General features: G+C 35.3%; 1 protein-coding gene and 1 long non-coding RNA gene across 3 annotated transcripts in view; both read right to left on the bottom strand.

Annotated features, from left to right (window-relative positions):
* Positions 1–765, bottom strand: part of LOC122094356 (serine/threonine/tyrosine-protein kinase HT1-like) — an 8,630-nt gene extending 7,865 nt beyond the window's left edge. The window contains exon 1 of one of the 2 annotated variants that reach the window (XR_006144749.1): positions 592–765. Coding sequence is in view for 1 of the 2 variants with exons in the window: in XM_042665125.1 (XP_042521059.1) it covers positions 286–319 (34 nt within the window). In the remaining variant the exon portion in view is untranslated. Of the gene's footprint in view, positions 1–285; positions 496–591 lie in introns of those variants that run through there. The other variant, XM_042665125.1, reaches the window with a different exon arrangement.
* A 19,817-nt stretch (positions 766–20,582) lies between these two features.
* On the bottom strand, positions 20,583–21,882 carry LOC122092731. The gene is made up of 4 exons (XR_006144275.1): positions 21,718–21,882; positions 21,378–21,435; positions 21,202–21,283; positions 20,583–20,906 (listed from the first exon to the last, which is right to left on the bottom strand). It is a non-coding gene; the product is annotated as an uncharacterized LOC122092731 (long non-coding RNA).
* Positions 21,883–22,245: the final 363 nt, after the last annotated feature.

The raw sequence follows: 22,245 nt of genomic DNA, 5'->3' as shown, positions 1-22,245 counted from the left end.
ACGCAATATGGGTCCTTCTACTGAGATCTTCTGCAGCCTCTTACTATGGGATCTTCTCTCTGTCTCTACACTAGCTCTGTGAGAAAACAGTGCTCCCAAATATTATTATGAAAAGTAATAGCTGCAGGGACCGTCAGTATTCTATATATAATAGAATTCCTAAACCCTATTCCATTCCCACAATAGAATAGGGCTAGAAGTTTCCTAATTAGAGTGGTCCTTATTCTCTTGGACCCAATGGGTCAATCAATATCAGTTAAGCCCACATAAGAGTCCTAACAGTATTTTCGTAAAACGAACTGAAGGAGTTCCTTGACATTGTTGGACTAAAATAATGAAGCTAGAGAGAGTGAGGAACTGGAAGAATGTTGCAGCAGCTTAAACGGGTCTCAGAGTAAGGGAGAAGAGCAAGTGAAGGTGAGAAAAAGAAATGAAAAACAGATGTTTAAATAAGAGAGGCAAGTGTTTCTAAGGTTCAAAGCGTTGGCTAGCAAGAGAGAGCAATGTTTGTGTGACCAACAGGTCTACTGTTAGCAGGTAAAGAAAATGACAAGAAAAAGAAAGCAAGGGCTGCGTGAGTGACCGGACTACCAGGGTAGGGCTGGATCAGAGAAGAAAAGATATCCCCTGCAAGGAGCCTTGAATGGAGCCCTCTTCCTCCCCTTTTTGCTTGAATTTCAGATCTCTTACATCTGATCTCCATCCACCAATCCCACCATGCCACCCTCTCACTTCTCTCCCTCCTCATGCCATCCGAGGGGGTTTCCTTGAATGGAACTGTACTGCAAGTCTAAATGCTCTCCCTCCTCATGCCATCCGAGTGGGTTTCCTTGAAGCTGGAACTGTACTGCAAGTCGAAAGAGCCTCGTGTTCTACGGACTAAGCTAGATGGTTCCTGACAAAAAGGGTTGAAGATTAGAATTTTAAATTCTTAGTTTACTGTGCCATTGATCTATTTGATTAACTGGGCTCGCATTTGCATTAGGTTTTCTAAGGACAAGTCATCAAATTACACAAAAAGGGTTTCAATTTATCAAATTACCCACTTATGTCATCAAATGATCCTTCAATATTTTCATATTCGTTCCCATTCTCTTATGTGGCTCTAATTACATAGATACAGTGGTAATGAATATTACTTTTAAAGGACTCAAAAGCCATGATAAGTAGTTCATGATTCAGACCACCCTCGTTTAAGTAATAGGGAGACTTCATTTTCCCAATTTTTGCTAAAAATACATTAATAAAATAAATGATGACATAACACATACATCAACAATTTGAGCAACACTTCAGCTGCCATGTGGCAAATATTTGGGGTGAAAAGTGACACACACATATATATATATATATATATATATTTGAATTTCAATTATGCATTTTTTTTTTTTGGCAAATGTGTATTAGTAACTCAGTCTACCAAGACAACATGCAACACAATGAAGAAGACAAATGGCATTGAAACCTATATAAATAAAGGCCAAGCTAAAAGAGATGGCAGAGAACATTTGGATGTGAAAAAACTTTCTGAATGTATTGAATTTGGGTAACCCATCCTGGATTAAACACTAAAGTTGTTGGGAAAGGAAAATAATCAAGTATTCCCCAAAGAAGGCTGCATGGTAATCAATTTAGAATGAAAAAAGATGAAAATATTGGAAGAGCCTACGCTCTACACTAAGAAGTTTAATGTGGTGGCGGAAAGTGGGAGAGGGAGATTTCCGAAATTCCCTATTTCATATTAATAGATGAGTGAGACACATCAATCGGCGTAAAGTTATTCCGTCCTCAATAGAAATGAAAAGATGAAAAGCAATCAGTCCATGCAAACCAAAAGGCAATGTAAAGTAACTCTTAACCAACATAATAGGATGGAACATAAAATAAAATTTTACCTGCATCCATACACAAAACCATGACTGAAGCTCCCAAACTGGAGAGGGAATGCTCTTGACACATCACCTGGGAACACCACTCAAAAAATGTTAACACCGATAAGAAGAAAAGAACAAATTGTTTTCTTCATATAGGAGACACAGGAAATAATATAAATCTAAAGGTCTTTCGTTTGTACCTGTCAGCTGCTTTTGCTTTCCTTCTCACATCAGTTGGCAACAGAATTGGGAATGAATATTTTGGCAGGCTTACTTGTTGCTTCCTTTTTTCTCTCTCAACCGTGCTTCGTTCCACACACTCATATACCACCAACCAGATATCTAGTATAAACACCATCATAAGTCATCTACAATTATGAAGCCAAATCCATTACATCTTAATAAACAGAGAAATTAGTTCCAAGGGTTCTTTCCAAGGCCAAATCAATTGGATCCTAACAAACAGAGAAATTAAATTATTCCAAAGGTTCTTCACAATGCTGCCTCTCTTAAACTGTTGATGCAACAGTTAAGTTGTTCAACTGCTAGTATTCTCTCCGAGTTCTCCATCTCTAATCACTCCTGCTAGTAAAACTGCACAGAACAATGTGAAATCTTTACCTTCTTGAGTTCTCAATCTCTAATCACTGCTGCTAGTAAAACTGCACAGAACAATGTGAAATCTTTACCTTCTTGAGTTCCTCAAGCTTAGTAATATAAACACCCTTGGTTCATCCTCACCCTCCTCATATAGACAGTCTTCAACATCCAGTAGTTTAGAATTCCCTAATAAACAACTCTGTAACTGGGGCATTTGTCTTCTTTACCTTCTTACCAGTCATAAAAATACCATTCGATAATATGAGTTGAGGAAAATAATTTGCAGCTTTAAACTGAGATTGCATTGAAAATGAATGAAAGTGGAAGATAAAGTACTTTCTCATACAACCTTTTTCCACAAGATTTTGTAAATGAGCATATAGAACAACAACAACAACAACTATAACCTTATCCCAACTAAATGGGGATATGGAAATGGGTACAAAAATCTACTCCGGCTGATCACTGATGTGTTTTTCACTGTGAACTGGGACAACTCCAAAAACTCACCTGTATATGAAGAAAATAAGAAACTTTAAAGCACAAATAGAGAACTGAATCTGTAATGAGAGTCCTGAGCTCTTTGGATTAGTAATTTCAAAAAAACAAAAAATGGAGAAAAAAAATTACAACTTAGCCTTTTTCCACTAAATGGAGTCGGCCTAAAAAATGAAAAAAATATTATCTAGCTAAGACCAGTAAAGTAACCAGGAACAAAGTGTTAAGTTTGTCTCGAATTCTTGACCCATTTTGAAGATTGATCCGATCCGACATATTTTGGTGGCGACCCGAATGAGAATTTTTCTAAGATCTGTGATGGAAACAGATCGGCCCAACCCCGGAGCCCATCACTGATCTCATATGGGGGTGCGGGGGCTACGCCCCCGTGGTATGGTTCGATCGGATCGATCGCGACCCGATGGGTCGACCCACGATTTTGGAGTATATATAATGTACTGTTGCTTGTTGAAAAAGTCATTGTATTCTAGGGTTTTCACGTAACTAGGGTTTCAGGATGAGTTTTTCCTCGCCGTTGCTAGGGTGTAATCTCTCTTCTGCATAGTGAATCATCTTCTTCTTCGCCCGAGGACGTAGCACACCACCCTAGTGTGTGAACCTTGTTAAATCTCTGTGTCGTACGGATCTATTGTCTCTTTATTATTCGTGTTTCTTGGTGTTTGATCTAACACAAAGGAACAAAGAAACAAAGTGCTTGGAAAGCTGCAATTTCAGAAAAACCACCACCAATATTGGTTGTAGAATAATAGAGATGAGAGGAAAGAAGAGACAGATTAGAGAAAGAGTTTTAGAAATATATGAGAGAGAGAGAGAGAGAGAGAGAGAGAGGTTTCATGAATGAGGAAGTGAAAGAATTGGGGAGGGGAGGTTTGATGATAATGGGAAGGAGGATTTAGACATTGTAAAATGGGATAATAGAAATGTCCAACACCGCACCAGTAGATTAGGAGTGGAGTGGAAGCTGAGTTTTGATCAGTAACAGGATTGGAACTACCTTTATGGAAAGAGATGAAAAGGCTTTCCGAGTATTAAGAGAAATTTCATAAAAAAGTGATGAGAAAAAAGGACAAATAAAGAACTCAATTCAAACTATTCGCAACACTAACGTTTTATATTGAAGTCTGTTGTACTCCTCAATGTCTAGCATCAAGAGATCATATTCTTCCACCTCCTTTCTAAGTTCAGCATCTTTGATCGATCACTAGTTCCCCCAGTCACAAATCTGAAAGTCAAACCAATGGCCTCTTCCAAACTGCCAGCCATTTGATCAAATCCAAAATAAGTGAAGATTTAAACACTTATTTAAGAAACTATTCTAGATATATGTAGCAAAAAGATTCCCAACCAATAAGAAGATCCTCAGATTCCAGCATTTGTTACATCAAATCCAATAAAAGTAAAGATTGAAACACTAATTTAAGAAACTCTGCTAGGTGTTGTAGATAGAATCCCAACTAATAAGAAGATCCCCAGATTCCAGCATTTGTTGTGTCATATCCAATAAGAATCGTATCCACTTGTTCATTAAAATTTTAACTTTTTTTCATATTCAAATTGGAAGATAAATACTAAACAAAAACTTAAGATGCAGTGGAGTTACCGTTGAAGTCCTTGACGATCTGAAGAATCCAAGTCTTCCTCAAAGATTTTTTTCCTTCCAACGGATCTAATGCAACTTGTAAAGTCAAAGAATTTTTTTCCCCAGGTTAGTTGATTAGATCAAATAGATAATTAAAGTAAATTGTATTCATCCAGGGATAGTTAGAACGAGATTCACAGGAGATCGAGAAGGCTTCATCACAGGTTAGTTGATGAGGTTGAATAGATAATCAGAAGTTTGATTTCGCTGCTTAGAATTTCAGATAAAGAGACATTTCGATCTTGGAATTTTCAGATCTGATATTTGTTACGTACCTAGGGCAAGAGTTTCACAAAAAATGGATAGTGAGAAAGATAGAGAGGGGACGTGACATGGAGATATTAGAGTAGTAAAAGAATTCCAATTAGAGAGTATTTAAATATTATAAAAATATAAAGGGTACCAGTAATTTAAGAAAATAAAAAAGAATTGAGAAAAAAATATAATAAAGAAGAAAATGTAAAATTGTTAAGTAAAAGATTTGCCACTTCGTGCTTTTATGATCTGATATTTGTTACGTACCTAGGGCAAGAGTGCTTTTATATAATAGTATATATATATATATATATATTTTTTTTTTAATTTTGATTTTAATTTTTTGGTGACTCCCTCTCTTCCACATTCCTATTTTTATATTAAGGGTATTTTTGTGAGGGACTAAGGGCAATATTTTTTGTGAAGTCAGGTTAAAATTTGGTGTCTACAATAATCTGAAAATATTTCTAATTTTCAAAAACAATCCATGCTCATACTTGCACTAATCAACATGCTAGATGCTACTAACATTCAATTAACAATTGAAAAGTACATTTTATTTGCTATTGTCCTTATTCAGCTAATTATAAGACAAAGAATAAAGATTTCAGGCAAGACTGAATTTTCAGTACTAAGATGCATGGCAAGCAAAGGGGAGGACTGTAATTTTGTGATCAATCAAAAGAAAATTCAAAAAATAAAAATTTGCGCTACCAAGTAAAAGGAGCTAAGCATGAAAAGCTCATCAAATGACAAAAACAATTTCATGAAGCTTCCACATCCATTAGACATTCCAACACTGAAGAAAAAGAAATCCATCACAACAAAGATTAAAAGGAGAATGAAGAACAATCTAGAGTTAAGTACCATCTGTCTGCAGAAACTCTCAAGAGATCAAATCAATGGTGCACAGTGGTCATCCTAGTGTAACTGGGAAAACAGAGCAGGTGTAACAACTGAGATTCTACCAGTAATGGTCAGGATTATAGGCCAGAATTCCAGACAAAATCCAACCAGAAAACCAAGTTGTCCAATTTGAACAGAACATAGGCAAAAGTAGGGGTGTCAAACCCTTAACCGAACCGGTAAAACCGGTTGGACCGAACTGATAATAGCCCAAACTAAACCGAACCAAAGCCTTATTGGTTCGGTTTCGGTTTGGAGTATTGCAACCCCAAAATCAAATTGAGTCACACTGAAAACCAGATGAACCCGAAACCAAACAGAAACTGGCTCAAAAAACCGAAACCAAACTTGTAAGAAACCGAAACACTCTAAAATTTATTAAAAAAAAATCAAATTTTGCATAGTTTTGTATACATTTGTATGGAAAGTCGAATCCAAACTGGACCAAAAACCGAAACTAAAACGATTACAAACCAATTTAAGAAACCGAAGACAAACCATACCAAAATTGAACTAGACCGAAACCAAAATTTTCTTATTGGTTCGGTTTCGGTTTCAACCTTCCCACACTGAAACCAACTCAATCCGGACTGAAACCGAGTCGGACCGACCCGTTGACACCCCTAAGCAAAACTGAAAGATATGAAAACTGGAAACTAACAGGAACAAGGTAAATAGGGTGTTGCAGGTGCAATAAAATTAGTGAGACTGACCCATCTATTAGGAACAATTAAGAAAGAAATATAGAAATAGATAACAAGCTAAGAATCCAACTGAAACCTCCCTTTGACTCCACCAAGTACATATTGAGAAACTCACTCTGACAGCCATTGATCCGCAACAAACAATTGTTGAAAATCTGAGAACATACGAATGCATAATCATATTGTGGTGATGATGACTAGCAATCTCAACAGACAATTCGGTTCAACACCAATTCCACAATTCATTGGTACATCATCATATTCGAATATGGAATGATTTAATGTGTGTCTTAAAAAAAAAAAAAATTCTACTTAATTTAACAAATTTATTTCTTATATACAGATAGATGGTCATAATAACTTACAATTAAAAAATGGTACAAAGCAACTAAATTTCAGTAAAAAATGAATAATTCATCTCTAGAACCCAAACCATGCTAGTTAAAAGCATGTATTATATTTTCTTTTGGAAACAATCAATATTTTTATAATGTAATATACCTCAATAATACCATGCAATGTATGTACCTCACCATATGGAGAACATGGTGGAGAGATATAAAGAGAGATATGTAACCTTAGTTGTAACTAAGGATGTGAATTTGTAATCGAAACCATTTACCAAAATCGAATCGATCCATTTACATCGAAACCACAAAACCGTTTAGTAAATGGTGCGGTTAAGGTTTTAAGTTTCAAGCCGATTAGCTAAACGGGTCAGGTCGGTTTTAACCGCGGAACCCGTTAGTTCAAACCGAATTGAAACCGTTTAAACCATTTAAACCGATCCGATTAATCCGTATAACAATTAAATAAAGTAGGGGTAGTAAGTAATCCATATAACAATTAACAATTAAATTAAATGCCCATCCTGCTTTGGTATGATTTATTGTAATTCAATTCAAGTTTAGGCTTTAGATCATGAAATTGTAATCCATACATGTTACTATGTTATTATGTTATCACAGATAGAGTGTTTTGGTTGAACCACCTGTCATTTTAATATTTTATGCTGTAGAAGGCTAGATTTGGATGTTGTATGATATTAGTTCTATATGTTTAAGAATGGCTATGCAAAGAAATAACATTAGATTATCAAATTAAGACATACCATCGTCAATATAGAATCTCTTATTTGTGGTTACCAATTATTTTTGGATAAGCTTATGATCTTCAGTTTAGAGATGGTTACAAGTTATAATAAACCGATTGTGAACCGTTTTACAAACCATTTGGAATAAACCGAAATCAAAACTGTTTAAAACCGTGCAACCGACACCGTTTAGAAACCATGGAAACCGAAACCGTTTACTAAACGGTCATGGTTTCAGAAAGTGAAACCGTTTAGTAAATGGTGTGGTTATGGTTTTAGTCAAATAAATGTGAACCGAACCGATTTGCACCGTTTAAACCAAAACCGAACCGATTAATACCCTTAGTTGTAACATCCCGGCCCCATTAATCTTGCACAATATTGTCCTCTTTGGCATGTAAGCCTTAAGGCTTTAAGACACGTTGTGCCATGTTAAGAAAGTTTGCACACACTCACCGATCTCCCAAACCCCTTGGTATTGGTCGTATTCTTGGTGGGGACATCTCACCGATCTCCCAGGCGGGTCCGGTATGTATTCTTGGGTCTTACATAATCGGTTTGGTTTAGGTGTATATGGTGCAATTCGGTTTGGTTCATATTTTTTTGGCTGAAACCAAAATCGCACCATTTACTAAACGGTTGCACTTTCTAAAACCACAATCATTTAGTAAACGGTTTCAGTTCCATGGCTTTTAAATGGTTTTGATTGCGGTTTCTTCCATACGATTCTCAACGGTTAGCAATTGGTTTGCTAGTTTATTCGCATGGTTACTAAAATTTACTTTTGTTGATAAACACTTCAATATTGTATCAAATTAAATGAGGCATTGAACAAGCAAGGATTTAACTACATAACTGCATAATAGGAGTAAAATATTGAATAGATTGTTTAGACAGCCTCTATGGTCCTTAATTCTTCCCTAAATTAAACCATTATGTTTTGTTAAAACAATCAAATATTTAATCGTTATATGGGTTAATTGTCGATTTTGAACGTTTTAAACGGTTCGATTTTCACGGTGTCAATTAGGTTTGAAACCAAAGGGTTAAACGGTTAAAACTGACCTGACCCATTTAACTAATCGGTCTTAAATTTGAAACCATTTACTAAACTGTTTTACAGTTTTGGTGTATATGGCTTGATTCGGTTTCGATTTCAAATTCACATATTTAATTTGATGGTAATTAGAAAACTTCCCTATTTTAGTAAAGCCACTGTCTTTTAAAAAAAAAACTAAAGCCACTAAAAAGAGACATAGAAAATCATAGAATAATGGCATATGGGTCATATTAATGTTTACATCCAATGATTTGTCTCCAACTAATGGGTGGGTCCACGGACAATAGGGACCAGTACTGAAAACTCCGAAAAAAGATCTTCTTCATCAACACCAATTCTTTATTGATCCATCCAAGGGTTGAAAGGGTTTGAATACGAACCTTAAATGTTGATAGATGTTGAGATATGTGAATAAACCCTTCCGTTCCTTGGATTGTCAACAAGGATACAATCATCAGAGAGGAGCCTGATCCAAATATTTTACCTCCTCGTCAACTGGTTCCCCAGCTCCAAAATGGATCAACACCGAAAACAAAAAGGAAAATAAAAAAAAGGGAGAGACAGGAGACCTAAGTTTTTCATTTTCTTTTTTGGGCTACAATGATTACATGGTGAGGCCACATGGATTTATAACCCTTTGGCGACGGGGAAGAAGGTGAGGTGGGGCACCTGGGGTGGTCCTGACTTGTGACTTGTGACTTATGACTTGTGAGTCTTGATCTACTTGCCGAAAATAGAAAGAAAGAAAAATAGGCCTAAGTTTTTCTTTTTCTTTTTCTTTTTAGGCAGGCCTAACTTCAGGGGGAGACGGGGGAGAAGGTGGGAGGGCCAAGTGAGGGTGGGCATGCAATGTGAATCTTTAATCAGTCACGGGATCAACATCGAAAACAAAAAGGAAAATAAGAAGAGGTGGAGACAGAAAATCCATGGCTATCTTTGGTATGAGTTCAATTTGTATTTTTTAACTTTTTTTTAGAAATCATTTATGACAATAAATTATGGACCATAAATAGTATTCATTTGGTTACTATTTATAAAATAGATTATACAATGAGAAAATAGGTTTCAGTTTTCGCCTTCAAATTTAAGCTTCGAGTGAGAGAGATAATATGATTTTGGATTTTTTTTATTAGAAAAATATAAAACATATTGAAGTTACCCATTTACCATTGATCTTGAGTAGATTAGCATACATGCTCTATCAAAAATCAATATAAATGATTTGTTGTCACAAATCACAAATAGCTTGAGAGTAATTTGTGATTTGTAATTTATTCTAATTTATTATAAATAGAAATAAATACTATAAATTATACCAAACACTTGTAAAAATAGAAATAAGTCAAATAAATACAAATAGAAATCAAACCAATGAGTAAGGCCCTCTTTAATTTGATTAATTTTTATTTTTACAAGTGTTTGGTATAATTTATTGCACTTATTTCTATTTATAATAAATTAGAATAAATCAAAAATTACAAATTACTCTCAAGATATTTGTGATTTGTCTCAACAAATCATTTATGTTGATTTTTTCACTACCTTAAATGAGCATAAACTACTCAAAATCAAAGGTAAATAGTTAACTTCAATATGTTTTATATTTTTCCAATGAAAAAACCATAAATCCTATCATATCTCTCGCTTGAAACTCAAAGCTGAAGGTGAAACTTGAAACCTATTTTCTCATTATATAATGTAACTAAACGAATACTATTTGTGGTTCAAAATTTTTTATCACAAATAATTTCTAAAAAATAGTTAATAAACACAAATAGAAATCGTACTAAAGAAAGCCTAAGTTTTTCTTTTTCTTTTTTGGCTAGAGTGATTACATGGTGAGGCCACATGGATTTATAACCCTTTGGCAACGGGGAAGAAGGTGAGGTGCGACACTTGGGGTGATCCTGACTTGTGACATGTGAGTCTTCCATACATCTACTTGCCGAAAATAGAAAGAAAGTGAAAAAGAGGTCTGAGTTTTTCTTTTTCTTCTTAGGGCTACAATAATTACAAGGTGGGGCCACATGTACTTATATTTGCATCGTGACTTGTTTTGGGTTAGGTGAGTCTTAAGTTGAAATGGCCAACTTGTTAAGGGGTAAATTACCTAAACATGCATCCCCATGATGTTTTCTAATACTAGAGGCACGCATGTGACCGACCCGTCACTCTATATAACACTTTTTACCCTTCTACCAAAAAAATATAGGCTCTAACCAAAAAAAAAAAAAAAAAAATAAAAAAATAAATGAAATCAAATATCTATATAATTCATCTTAATTTGTATTCCCTATTTGTGTCCCAAAAATAAAAAAAATCTATCCTCTATCAAGATTCCATTTGGTTGCAAAGGAAATAGGGGAAAATCAATGAAGGCAAATGTTTGCATTGTTAAGAAAATATATTTCATTTCTCAAGAAAATATTTGCGTTTTTCTTGTAAAAAACATAAAAAATGAATTTCACGTAAAATATATTTAAAGAAAAGATTCCTATTCGCTTTCGTATGTCTATACCTAGACACAGTTGGTGTAGAAAAGACCATACCACCCCATGCAGAAGGTGCTCATGTGCACAAAGAGATATGTAGAATAATGGCATATGGGTCAATCAGGTTGATGTTTACACAGGTGATTTCTCTCCAACTAGTGGGCCCATGGACCATGGGGTCAGTTTTGAAACCAACCCCAAATGCCCACATAAGCTACTCCGAAATTGTTAGGTTCGGTACAAAAATTTTAAATGCGCTGAGTCCCATTCCCCTTTGTCCTTACTCCTTAATACTCATTGGCTCATCCGTTGCTCTCTACGCTCTACCCTCCAACGGCTCCAAGTTTTAAAGTTTAAACTTCAAAGTTCAAACCACTAGTCTAGAGTAAAGAGTGCATAACAATCAACGACTTTGAACTTACTGAGATAGCAAGCTTATTAATTATTCCAAGAGACAAAAGTTAGCCACATTTCAAAAACCCTAATGCATTGTGATATATATATATATATATATATAGTTTATGGTATACCATCAGCATACCAAATACTTCCTTATTTAATATATTTATTATTAATTAACATGAACAATGAAAGATATTGGGATCGGGGCTACTGCCAAGGCATCTCCAGCCCTTGATACAATTCTTTCTTATTCATTAACATAAACAATGACAGATATTGCGTTCCTCAAAGCATCTCCCACCCTTGCTATAATTCTTTCTCCACACAGTGTCGCAACATTGGTTGTGAACCTTATTGTAGGGATCACATTTCTCAAATTGAAGAAACACACAACACTTCAAATCTTTCATATTTTTGTAGGAGCACTGTTCCTGCGCTGTTATGCCATCCACATTTCAAGTAACTTACATATTTAGTGAAGTAATTAGATATGTAAGAAATTGAGGAAAAGACACTATGATTCTTTGAGAATTTGAGAAGAACTAAAGAAGTATGGACCAAAACTGAATATTGAAAAAAAAGAAAGGTAAAGAGAATTAAGCTAATGCAATAACATGATTTGCATAACTGCAAAGTGATTACTAAACCTGTGCAGACTATCAGAACCAATAGAAAGAGAACTGCAGCTCCAATTCTTGCCATCTCCCCTCCGAGATTGAGAGTTAAGAAGGCAAAGGATGAAAGCTTGAAGGAAACTCACAAAGAAGGCACCGTTAAATGTTGATAGATGTTGAGATATGTGATCAAACCCTTATGTTCTTTAGATTGTCATTAAGGATGCAATCACCAGAGAGGAGCCCTATCCAAATGTTTTATCCCCTTGTCAACTGGTTTCCCAGCCCCAAATGGATTGACATCGAAAACAAAAAGGAAAATAAAAAAAGGGAGAGATAGGAGACCTAAGTTTTTCTGTTTCTTTTTTGGGCTTGTTAGATTTTATATCTATTTTATTATATTTAAGTTTCAAAATGAAGTCTTTCCTTTATGTGTTTTGATTATTATGGTGTGGGACCCTTGGGGTCAAGGTAGTGGGCTAGAAAATGGTCAATAACACCCTTTAGGAGCCTTAAATTCCATTCATGGCTATTACCATGAGTGGAGAGGTGGGCAAAGAGAATTGATTGAGATTAATTTCATTTATGAAATTAATTCTTAATTCATGCCATAAGTATCGCCAAATGGAGGTGAATGGTCAATGTCATTTTATGGGTGTCCTAAAGTCCATTCATGGTCACTGCCATGAGTGGGGAGGTGGGCTAGAAAATGGTCAATAACACCCTATGGGAGCCCTAAATTCCATTCATGATCATTACTAAGAGTGGAGAGGTGGGCAAAGAGAATTGATTGGGATTAATTCAACTTATTGAATTAATTCCCAATTCATGTCCATATGACATTATTCTCCAATTAACTTGTCATTAGTTAGAGGTTACTCTTGGGGAATCCAAGAGGGTGCAAGGGTTGGTTTTGGATCTATATAAACCCAACCAAATGCCTTGCAGAGACATATATTCATACATTAACATTCCATCCATTTCTACTTATTGTAACCATACAAGTTTTTCTCTTCCTTCCATTTTCTCTAAGTCTTGTGTAAGGTTAGAGGGGGGCTACTATGTTGTAGCTTTTTGCTCCTAGAAGGGACTAGAAGAACTGCCTCATCTTATAGTGGGAGGTTGTTTTATCTTGGAGGTAGAGGTGCAGAACAACTCTTGGCAGTAGAGGGCATCAATTACCTTAAAGGCAGCAGCACTACAAGTGTGACTCAACCTCAATTCTATTCGAAGCTTCTTCAGTTGTGGTGGTGATTCAACAATTATTTCAAGTCTTTCCTCATCTCATTTCAGCTAAGGATCAACACTACGATAGCATAGTTTCTACTGCAAAAGTTTTTTAATGTAATTTGTATTATGTAAGAAATTGTAATACAATTATCCAAGAAGTTTAAGGTAATTAATCGTTATAAGATCCCATGGCTGATCTTGGAGATACAAGCCTCAACAGAGGTGATGACTCCAACAACAATGATGGTCCTTCAATCAGTATCATAGATGATGCTTCGAATAACAATGTCGTTGATGAACTATCAACATAGGAGATCCTTCAAACGTTAATGTTGAAGAAACAATCAACAACCATGGAGGCGGGGTTCATATTAGCAACAATGGTAGGGGGATTCTTCATTTACCAACCATTGATTCAATTCCCACCAATGTTATCCCGTCGGTAACTGATCTTATCCTGCATTTGGGTAAGATGAGGATTGTCACTGAATTTGACAAAATTGAGCAGTTTGGAGGTCAAAACTTCAAACGATGGAAACAAATGATGTTGTTTGCATTAGTCCAAATTGGGGTGGTATTTATCTTGACTGAACCCATGTCGGAAAAAAGCAATGATCCTGTAAAGGAAGATAAAAGGGTGGCTTGGATTCAAGAGGATTACCAATGCAAAAATCGGATCTTGAATGCATTATCCAATGACTTATACCATGTGTATAGTTCATTGGAGTTTGCATATTCGATTTGGAATGCTTTGGTAAATAAGTACTCTCTTGAGGATGCTGGCTCAAAGTACTTGGTGGCTAACTTTCTAAATTTTACTATAAAAGATAATGATACCATTTTGAACCAAATTGATTAATTTCAAATCTTGATTGAAAAGCTAGCAAAGGAAAAAAATGGTTCTACCAGAAGAATTTGTGACCGATGCCTTGATTGAAAAACTTCCATCTTCTTAGGATGCTTTCATGTTGTCAATGAAACACAAAAAGACGAAGTTGGTCTTGGACCAGTTGATTGTAATGATCAAAATTGAGGAAAAGAACCGAAACAAGGACAATGGTGAAAAAGACCTTGAGGAGAAATGCTTAAAAGCTAACTTGGTAAAAACCAATAAACAAGACGAGAAAAGGAAGAACCGTCAAATCTTTGATGAGCATTCTTTAAGAAGAAGAAACTCACTTGTTATGTTTGCAGTAAGCTAGGGCACTTCAAGAAAGATTGCCGATTCAAGAAGAAAAAATTTGAAAAGGTGAACCTAGTTGAAGACAACGTCTTTTTAGCTATGGTCACAAAAGCAAATTTGGTTGAAAAACCAAAGGATTGGATATTGGATACAGGTGCTACAAGACACATTTGTGGTGGTCTGAAGATGTTCTCCTCTTATTCCATGAGTATGGGAGATGAAAAGATATTCATGAAAAATTTTCAAAGTGCCCCTATTATGGGGAAAAGAGAAGTAATGTTGAAGCTCACTTTTTGGAAGACTATAGTTCTCACCAATGTCCTCCATGTGTCGAACATTAGGCGCAATTTAATTTCAGTTCCTTTGCTTAATAAAGTAGGAATGAAATTAGCTTTTGAGAGTGATAAGACGATTATCACTAGGAACACTGTATTTGTGGGGAAAGGATATCTTAGTGAGGGATTATTTGTATTAAGCGTTGAAAATATTGTAATTAAGAAAGCTAGTACTTCTTCTGCTTACATTGTTGTCTCTACTAATTCTTTTGATTTGTGGTATGAAAGGTTAGGTTATAGTAGTGTGAAGTATATTATCAAACTATGCAAGTTAGATATGATCACCAATAAGGTGGAACCCCCTGTGAATAAGTGTACAACTTGTGTAGAGGCAAAGTTAACCAAAAAGCTTTATAAAACTGTGGATAGAAAGAGTGATCTCTTGGAATTGATCCATAGTGATTTGAGTGACTATAAATTATATGAGTCTAGAGGAGAAAACAACTATGTCATAACCTTCATAGACGACCACTCCAGGTATACCATGATTTATTTACTCGAATCAAAGAATGAGGCCGGAAAGACATTTATATCTTACAAAACGAAAGTTGAAAATCAATTTGATAAGAAGGTTAAAAGACTTAGAACCGATAGAGGGACTGAGTATTTTAACCTTGAAAAGTTTTGTAAGAAAAATGGAATTATCCATGAAACAATCACTCCATACCAATTGGAATCCAATGGGATTGTCGAAAGAAAAAATAGATCTTTTAAAAAGATGATGAACTCTATGTTATTGAGTTCAAGTGTACCATTTGATATGTGGGGGGAACCCATGCTAACGGCATGTTATCTATCAAATAGAATCCCACATAACAAGACCGATATGATTCTATTTGAGAAATGGTTTGGCAGGAAACCAAGTTTAAAACACTTGCGGATTTAGGGCTATTTGGCTAAGGTATTATTATCGGATACCAAGAAAAAAAATTAGGACAAAAAACATGTGATTATGTGTTTTTGGGGTATACTACAAATAATACTGCATACCGATTCATGGTGATTAAAGCCATGAATGATGTTATTGAAACAAATAGCATCATAGAATCAAGGGATATTGAGTTCTTTGAAAATATATTTCCATCTAAGTCCAATTTACCTACAAGTAAGGATAGTCAAATGATTTATGGGGAAATGGAGTCAAATGAAAGGGTTACCAATTAAGAATTGGGTAATGGTGATGGAAGTCAACCAAGGATGAACAAGTGGCACAAAATACCTAAATATTCGAATGATGAGTGGCTTATCTATTTAGTAGACAAAGATCCTCTTACATACAAAGAGGCTATTACATCATCAGATACCGTCTTTTGGAAGGAGGCAATCAAAAGTGACCTAGATTCAATCTTAGAGAATAATACTTGAAAATTGGTAAATTTACCAATTGGTTCCAAAATTTAGGAAACCAAGTGGATGTTTCAAAAGAAACTAAAAAGTGATGAGTCACTTGATCGTTTCAAGGCTAGACTTGTAGTCAAGGGATTTAAGCAAAAGCCTAACATTGATTACTTTGACACATTTGCCCCAGTCTTTAGAATTACCACGGTAAGGGTAATGTTAGCAATGGCGTCAATACATAACCTGATCATTCATCAAATGGATGTGAAAATGGCATTTCTAAATGATGACTTAGAGGAAAAAGTTTATATAAAGAAACCAGAAGGTTGTGTTGTAAATAGATAAGAGCAAAAAATTTATAAGCTTAAAAAATATTTATATGAATTGAAGCTTAATTGATAGGTTGCTGAGGTACCTAAAAGGTACTATAAACTATAGTTTGCACTATAGTGGTAAACCAGTGGTGTTAGAAGGGTACTGTGATGCAAATTAGATCTCGGATATAAACGAGTCCTTAGCTACTAGTGGGTATGTATATACACTAGCAGGCGGTGCCATCTCATAGAAGTCTACAAAACAATTTTGTGGGACGGGCTCTACCATGGAAGCTGAGTTCATAACCTTGGAAAAGGCATGAACAAAAGCTGAATGGCTTAGAAACCTAATGGCAGATATTCTATTGTGGTAAAAATCGATGCCAACGATATCACTACATTGTGATAATCAAGCGGCTATACATCTAGCTAAGAACTGAATATACAATGGTAAAAGGAGGCACATACACCTAAGACACAATCATGTGAGATAGTACATAGATGAAGGAATGATTGTTATCGATTATGTGAAGTCAAAAAATAACCAAGCTGACATATTCATAAAGCCTATGTCTATCAAAAACTTGTGTAGTGCATCTATAGGAATGGGGTTGATACATAATCCTTAGGTCATGTGATGGACACCCTACCTATGTGAAGAGACTTAACGCCTGAATTAAGTTCAAGGGGTACAAACAAAGTCATGGGATGACCAGTTCAGTATTACTACTTATATAAGTATTCATTCCAAAATATAGATGGTGATAGTAGTACCACCACAAGGAGAAAGGTTGAGCGGTAAAGCTCTTAATTAGTCTAATCCCAGGAAATATGGGGGTATGTTAATTATGGTGCACATCGAGGACTAACCTAAGTGAATGTAGGAGGTGTGGCCATCGTAGATGAGAACTTATAGGCAAGTTCTCTAAAAATTTATGAGTCCAAGATAAGGGACATGGCTGGTTCAAAAGTCCAAAGCGATTATATGACGGATAGCTAAAAAAGTCGACTTATGAGATGTGGTTGATGGGTCGGTCAATTACACCATTGAGGAAAGGTTCAAGGAGTCTGAATCTACCCGTATTCTATAATGCAACTCATTAGACCTAGTGTAGGTTTAAGTCCGAAGAACACCTACAACGATGTGTCCTATAATGTCTAATACAATCACAACACATGTGTCTGTGTCGTTTGAAACTTGTGGGGGATTGTTAGATTTTATATCTATTTTATTATATTTAACTTTCAAAATGAAGTCTTTCTTTTATGTGTTTTGATTGTTATGGTGTGGGACCCTTAGGGTCAAGGTAGTGGGCTAGAAAATGGTCAACAACATCCTATAGGAGCCCTAAATTTCATTTATAGCCATTACTAAGAGTGGAGAGGTGGGCAAAGAGAATTGATTGAGATTAATTCAATTTATTGAATTAATTCCCAATTCATGGTTATATGACATTATTCTCTAATTAACTTGCCATTAGTTGGAGGTTACTCTTGAAGAATCCAAGAGGGTGCAAGGGTTGGTTTTGGGTCTATATAAACCCAACCAAATACCTTGCAGAGAGACACATTCACACATTGACATTACATCCATTTCTACTTATTGTAACCATGCAAGTTTTTCTCTTCCTTCAATTTTTTCTAAGTTTTGTATATGGTTAGAGGGGAGCTACTATACTGTAGCTTTTTGCTCCTAGAAAGGACTAGAAGAACTGCCTTATCTTCTAGTGGGAGGTTGTTTTATCTTGGAGGTAAATGTGTAGAACAACTCTTGGCAGTAGAGGGCATCAATTACCTTAAAGGCAGTACTACAAGTTTAACTCAACCTCAATTCTATTCGAAGCTTCTTCAGTTGTCGTGGTGATTCAACAACTATTTCAAGTCTTTCCTCATCTCATTTCAACTAAGAATCAACACTATGACAATATAGTTTCTACTGCAAAAGTTTTGTACTGCAATTCATATTTTGTAAGAAATTATAATACAATTATCCAATAGGGCTACAATGATTACATGTGAGGCCACATGGATTCCCTTTGGTGATGGGGAAGAAGGTGAGGTGGGGCGCTTGGGGTTGTCTTGACTTGTGACTTATGACTTGTGAGTCTTGATCTACTTGCCGAAGATAGAAAGAAAGAGAAAAAGAGGCCTAAGTTTTTCTTTTTCTTTTTAGGCAGGCCTAACTTCAGAGTGTAGGCCTTTGAAGTTTGAACTTTACTAAATAAAGTAATTGAGGACATATAACATAATAGGACGAGGATTACCATAGGACAATCAAAGAATAGTTACCAGCATTATTTATCTTTATGGGGAGACGGGGGAGAAGGTGGGTGGGCCAGGTGAGGGTGGGAATGCCATTTGAGTCTTCAATCAGTCATGGGATTAACACCGAAAATAATAAAAAAATAAATAAATAAAAAGAGGGAAAGACAGGAAATCTAATGCTATCTTTGATATGAGTTCTATTTGTATTTATTAATTATTTTTTAAAAAATATTTGTGATAATAAATTATGGACCTCTAATAGTATTTATTTGGTTACTATTTATAAAATAGATTATACAATAAAAAAAATAGGTTTCAGTTTTCACCTTCAAATTTGATGTTCGAGCGAGAGAGATGATAGGATTTGGGGTTTTTTTTTTTTTTTTTGAAAAAGTATAAAACATATTGAACTTACCTAATTACATTTTACCATTGATTTTGAATAGATTAGCACAAGTGCTCATTTAAGGTAATAAAAATCAACATAAATGAGTTATTGTCACAAATTACAAATAGCTTGACAGTAATTTGTGATTTGTAATTTATTCTAATTTATTATAAATATAAATAAGCACTATAAATTATATCAAACACCTATAAAAATAGAAATTAGTCAAATAAATACAAATAGAAACCAAATTAAAGAAAGCCTAAGTTTTTCTTTTTCTTTTTATGCTAGAGTGATTACATGGTGAGGCCACATGGATGTATAACCCTTTGGTGACGGGGAAGAAGGTGAGATGGGGCACCTGAGATGGTCCTGACTTGTCACTTGTGAGTCTCCAATCTACTTGCCGAAAATAGAAAGAAAGAGAAAAGAGACATAAGTTTTTCTTTTTCCTTTTAAGGCTACAATAATTACATGCATGGTGGGGTCACATGTACTTATAACCCTTTGCATCGTGGCTTAATTGTTTTGGGTTAGGTGGGTCTTAAGTTGAAATGGCCAACTCGTTAAGGGGTAAATGACCCAAACATTCATCCCGATGATGTTTTCTAATACTTGGTGCATGCATGTGACCGAGCCATCACTCTATACAACACTTTTTACCTTTCTACCAAAAAAAAAAAATATAGGCTTTAACCTCAAAAAAAAAAAAAAAATCTATTCTCTATCAAGATTCTATTGGTTGCAAAGGAAATGGGGGAAAATCAATGAAGGTAAATGTTTGCATTGTTTACAAAATATATTTCATTTTTCAAGGAAATATTTGAATATTTTTTTTTTTTTTTTTTTTTGTAGTAGAACATAAATGAATTTCACGTAAAATAGATTTGAAGAAAAGAACCCTGCTCGCTAGCATGTGTCTACACCTAGACGCAATGGATGCAAAAAAGACCATACTAACCCTGTGCAGAAGGCGCTCAGGTGCACAAAGAGATGTGTAGAATAATGGCATATGGGTCAGTCATGTTGATGTTTACATCTGGTGATTTCTCTCCAACCAGTGGGCCCATGGACCATTGGGTCAGTATTGAAAATTCCACCCCAAATGCCCACGTAAGCTACTCCGAAATCATTAGGTTCGGTACAAAGATTTAAAATGCTCTGAACCTCTCCCCACCTCCCTTTGTCCTTACTCTTTAATACTCATTGGCTCATCCGTTGCCCTGTACGCTCTACCCTCCAACGGCTCCAAGTTTTAAAGTTTAAACTTCAAAGTTCAAACTGCTAGTGCAGAGTAAAGAGTGCAGAACGATCAGCGACTTTGAACTTACTGAGATAAGCAAGCTTATTAATTATTCCAAGAAACAAAAGTTGGCCAAATTTTAAAAACCCTAATGCATTGTGATAAATATGTATACATTAATTAACATGAATAATGACAGAAATTGGGTTCGGGGCTACTGCCAAGGCATCTCTCGCCCTTGATACAATTATTTCCCATCCATTAACATAAACAATGACAGATATTGGGTTCGTCGAAGCATCTCCCACCCTTGATACAATTCTTTCTGCACACAGTGTCACAACAGTCGTTGTCAACTCGATTGCGGGGATCGCATTTCTCAAATTGAAGGTTTGCACAACACTTCACGTCTTTGATATTTTTGTAGGAGCACTCTTCGTTCGCTGCTCCAGCTACATTTCAAGTAACTTACACATTTAGTGTAGTAATTAGATATGTAAGAAATTGAGGAAAAGACACTATTATTCTTTGAGAAGAGCCAAAACTGATTATTAAAAAAAAAAAAAAAAAAAAAAAAAATGGTAAGGAGAATTAAGCTAATACAATAAGACGATTTGCATAGCTGCAATGTGATTGCTAAACCTGCGCAGATTATCAGAACCAATAGAAAGAGAAGTGCAGCTCCAATTCTTACCATCTCTTTTCTAAAAATTGTTTTCTTATATTAACAAGAAAAGTAAAACATACCAACAGATTTTCCATCGATCTCAACATCAAAGTATACTTTGTGAATTATTTCCTTCAAGCTTTCATCCTTTGCCTTCTTAGCCTGAAAAGTATAACAACAATTAATGGATTTGTTTAAGGGGGAATGCATTGCCAATCCAATAATGAAATTAACTATTAGCAAATAAACCCATTACAGCAGCTCAGTGGAAGCAAGTGAAATCGTCTCTTCAGGCCAAACCCAGTCATGGAACACTACATATAGGGAGACAAAACAAGGGCCGAAAGTAAGAACAGGAACATAAAAATTAATCTGAACAAAGAAAAATCTTGCAAAAGAAAGTGGGGAAGAAAGAATCGATTTTGTTTATGGATCTACTCTTTAAAAATTCAAACAGGAAGAGCTATGAGGGTTCTTCGTGTAGGAAGATTGAATGGAGACTGTTAAGTTACAGATCTGTAGAAACCTAATTACCTTACGTTGATAGAAAGAAAAGAAGAAAGTAAAGAAGGGAATGGGAAGGGAAGGAGGAGAACCTGAATTACAGCTAGGGTTCAGAAGAAGACCAGAGCCCAAAGAAGCAAGATGGAGATCGACCGAGTGATGTTTGCCATCTTCCTTCTCCTTTGGACTCTCACTCTCTTTCCACGCTTAAGAAGATAGACGTTTCCCAGCTATTTTTGACTTGTTTCTTCCCTACACGCACGTTAAGTTAGGATCTCCTGTATGTATGTCTAGCACTCATGGAAAATATCATACTACTATTAAAAAGTACATACTCCCTGTCTTTGGTGTACTTTTTCAAAAAGATAAAAAAAACCATTAACATCTACCAAAAAAATCTCTAAATGACCAAAAAACCTCTAAAAATGAAAGTAAAAAAAAATAAAAAAAATTCTCTCTCTATTTAAATCTCTATAATTAAAATAATTCCAAATGATCAAAAAACGCTCAAAATGGAAGATAAAAAAAAATAATCTCTCTCTCTCTCTCTCTCTCTCTCTCCATATTTAAATCTCTATAATTATTTAAAAAAAAATCGCACTCATCCTCCCACCCCTCAA

The sequence above is a fragment of the Macadamia integrifolia genome, chromosome 11, assembly GCF_013358625.1.
Source record: "Macadamia integrifolia cultivar HAES 741 chromosome 11, SCU_Mint_v3, whole genome shotgun sequence".
In the NCBI taxonomy this organism is placed as follows: Eukaryota; Viridiplantae; Streptophyta; class Magnoliopsida; order Proteales; family Proteaceae; genus Macadamia; species Macadamia integrifolia.
This window is presented reverse-complemented; position numbering and strand designations above follow the sequence as displayed.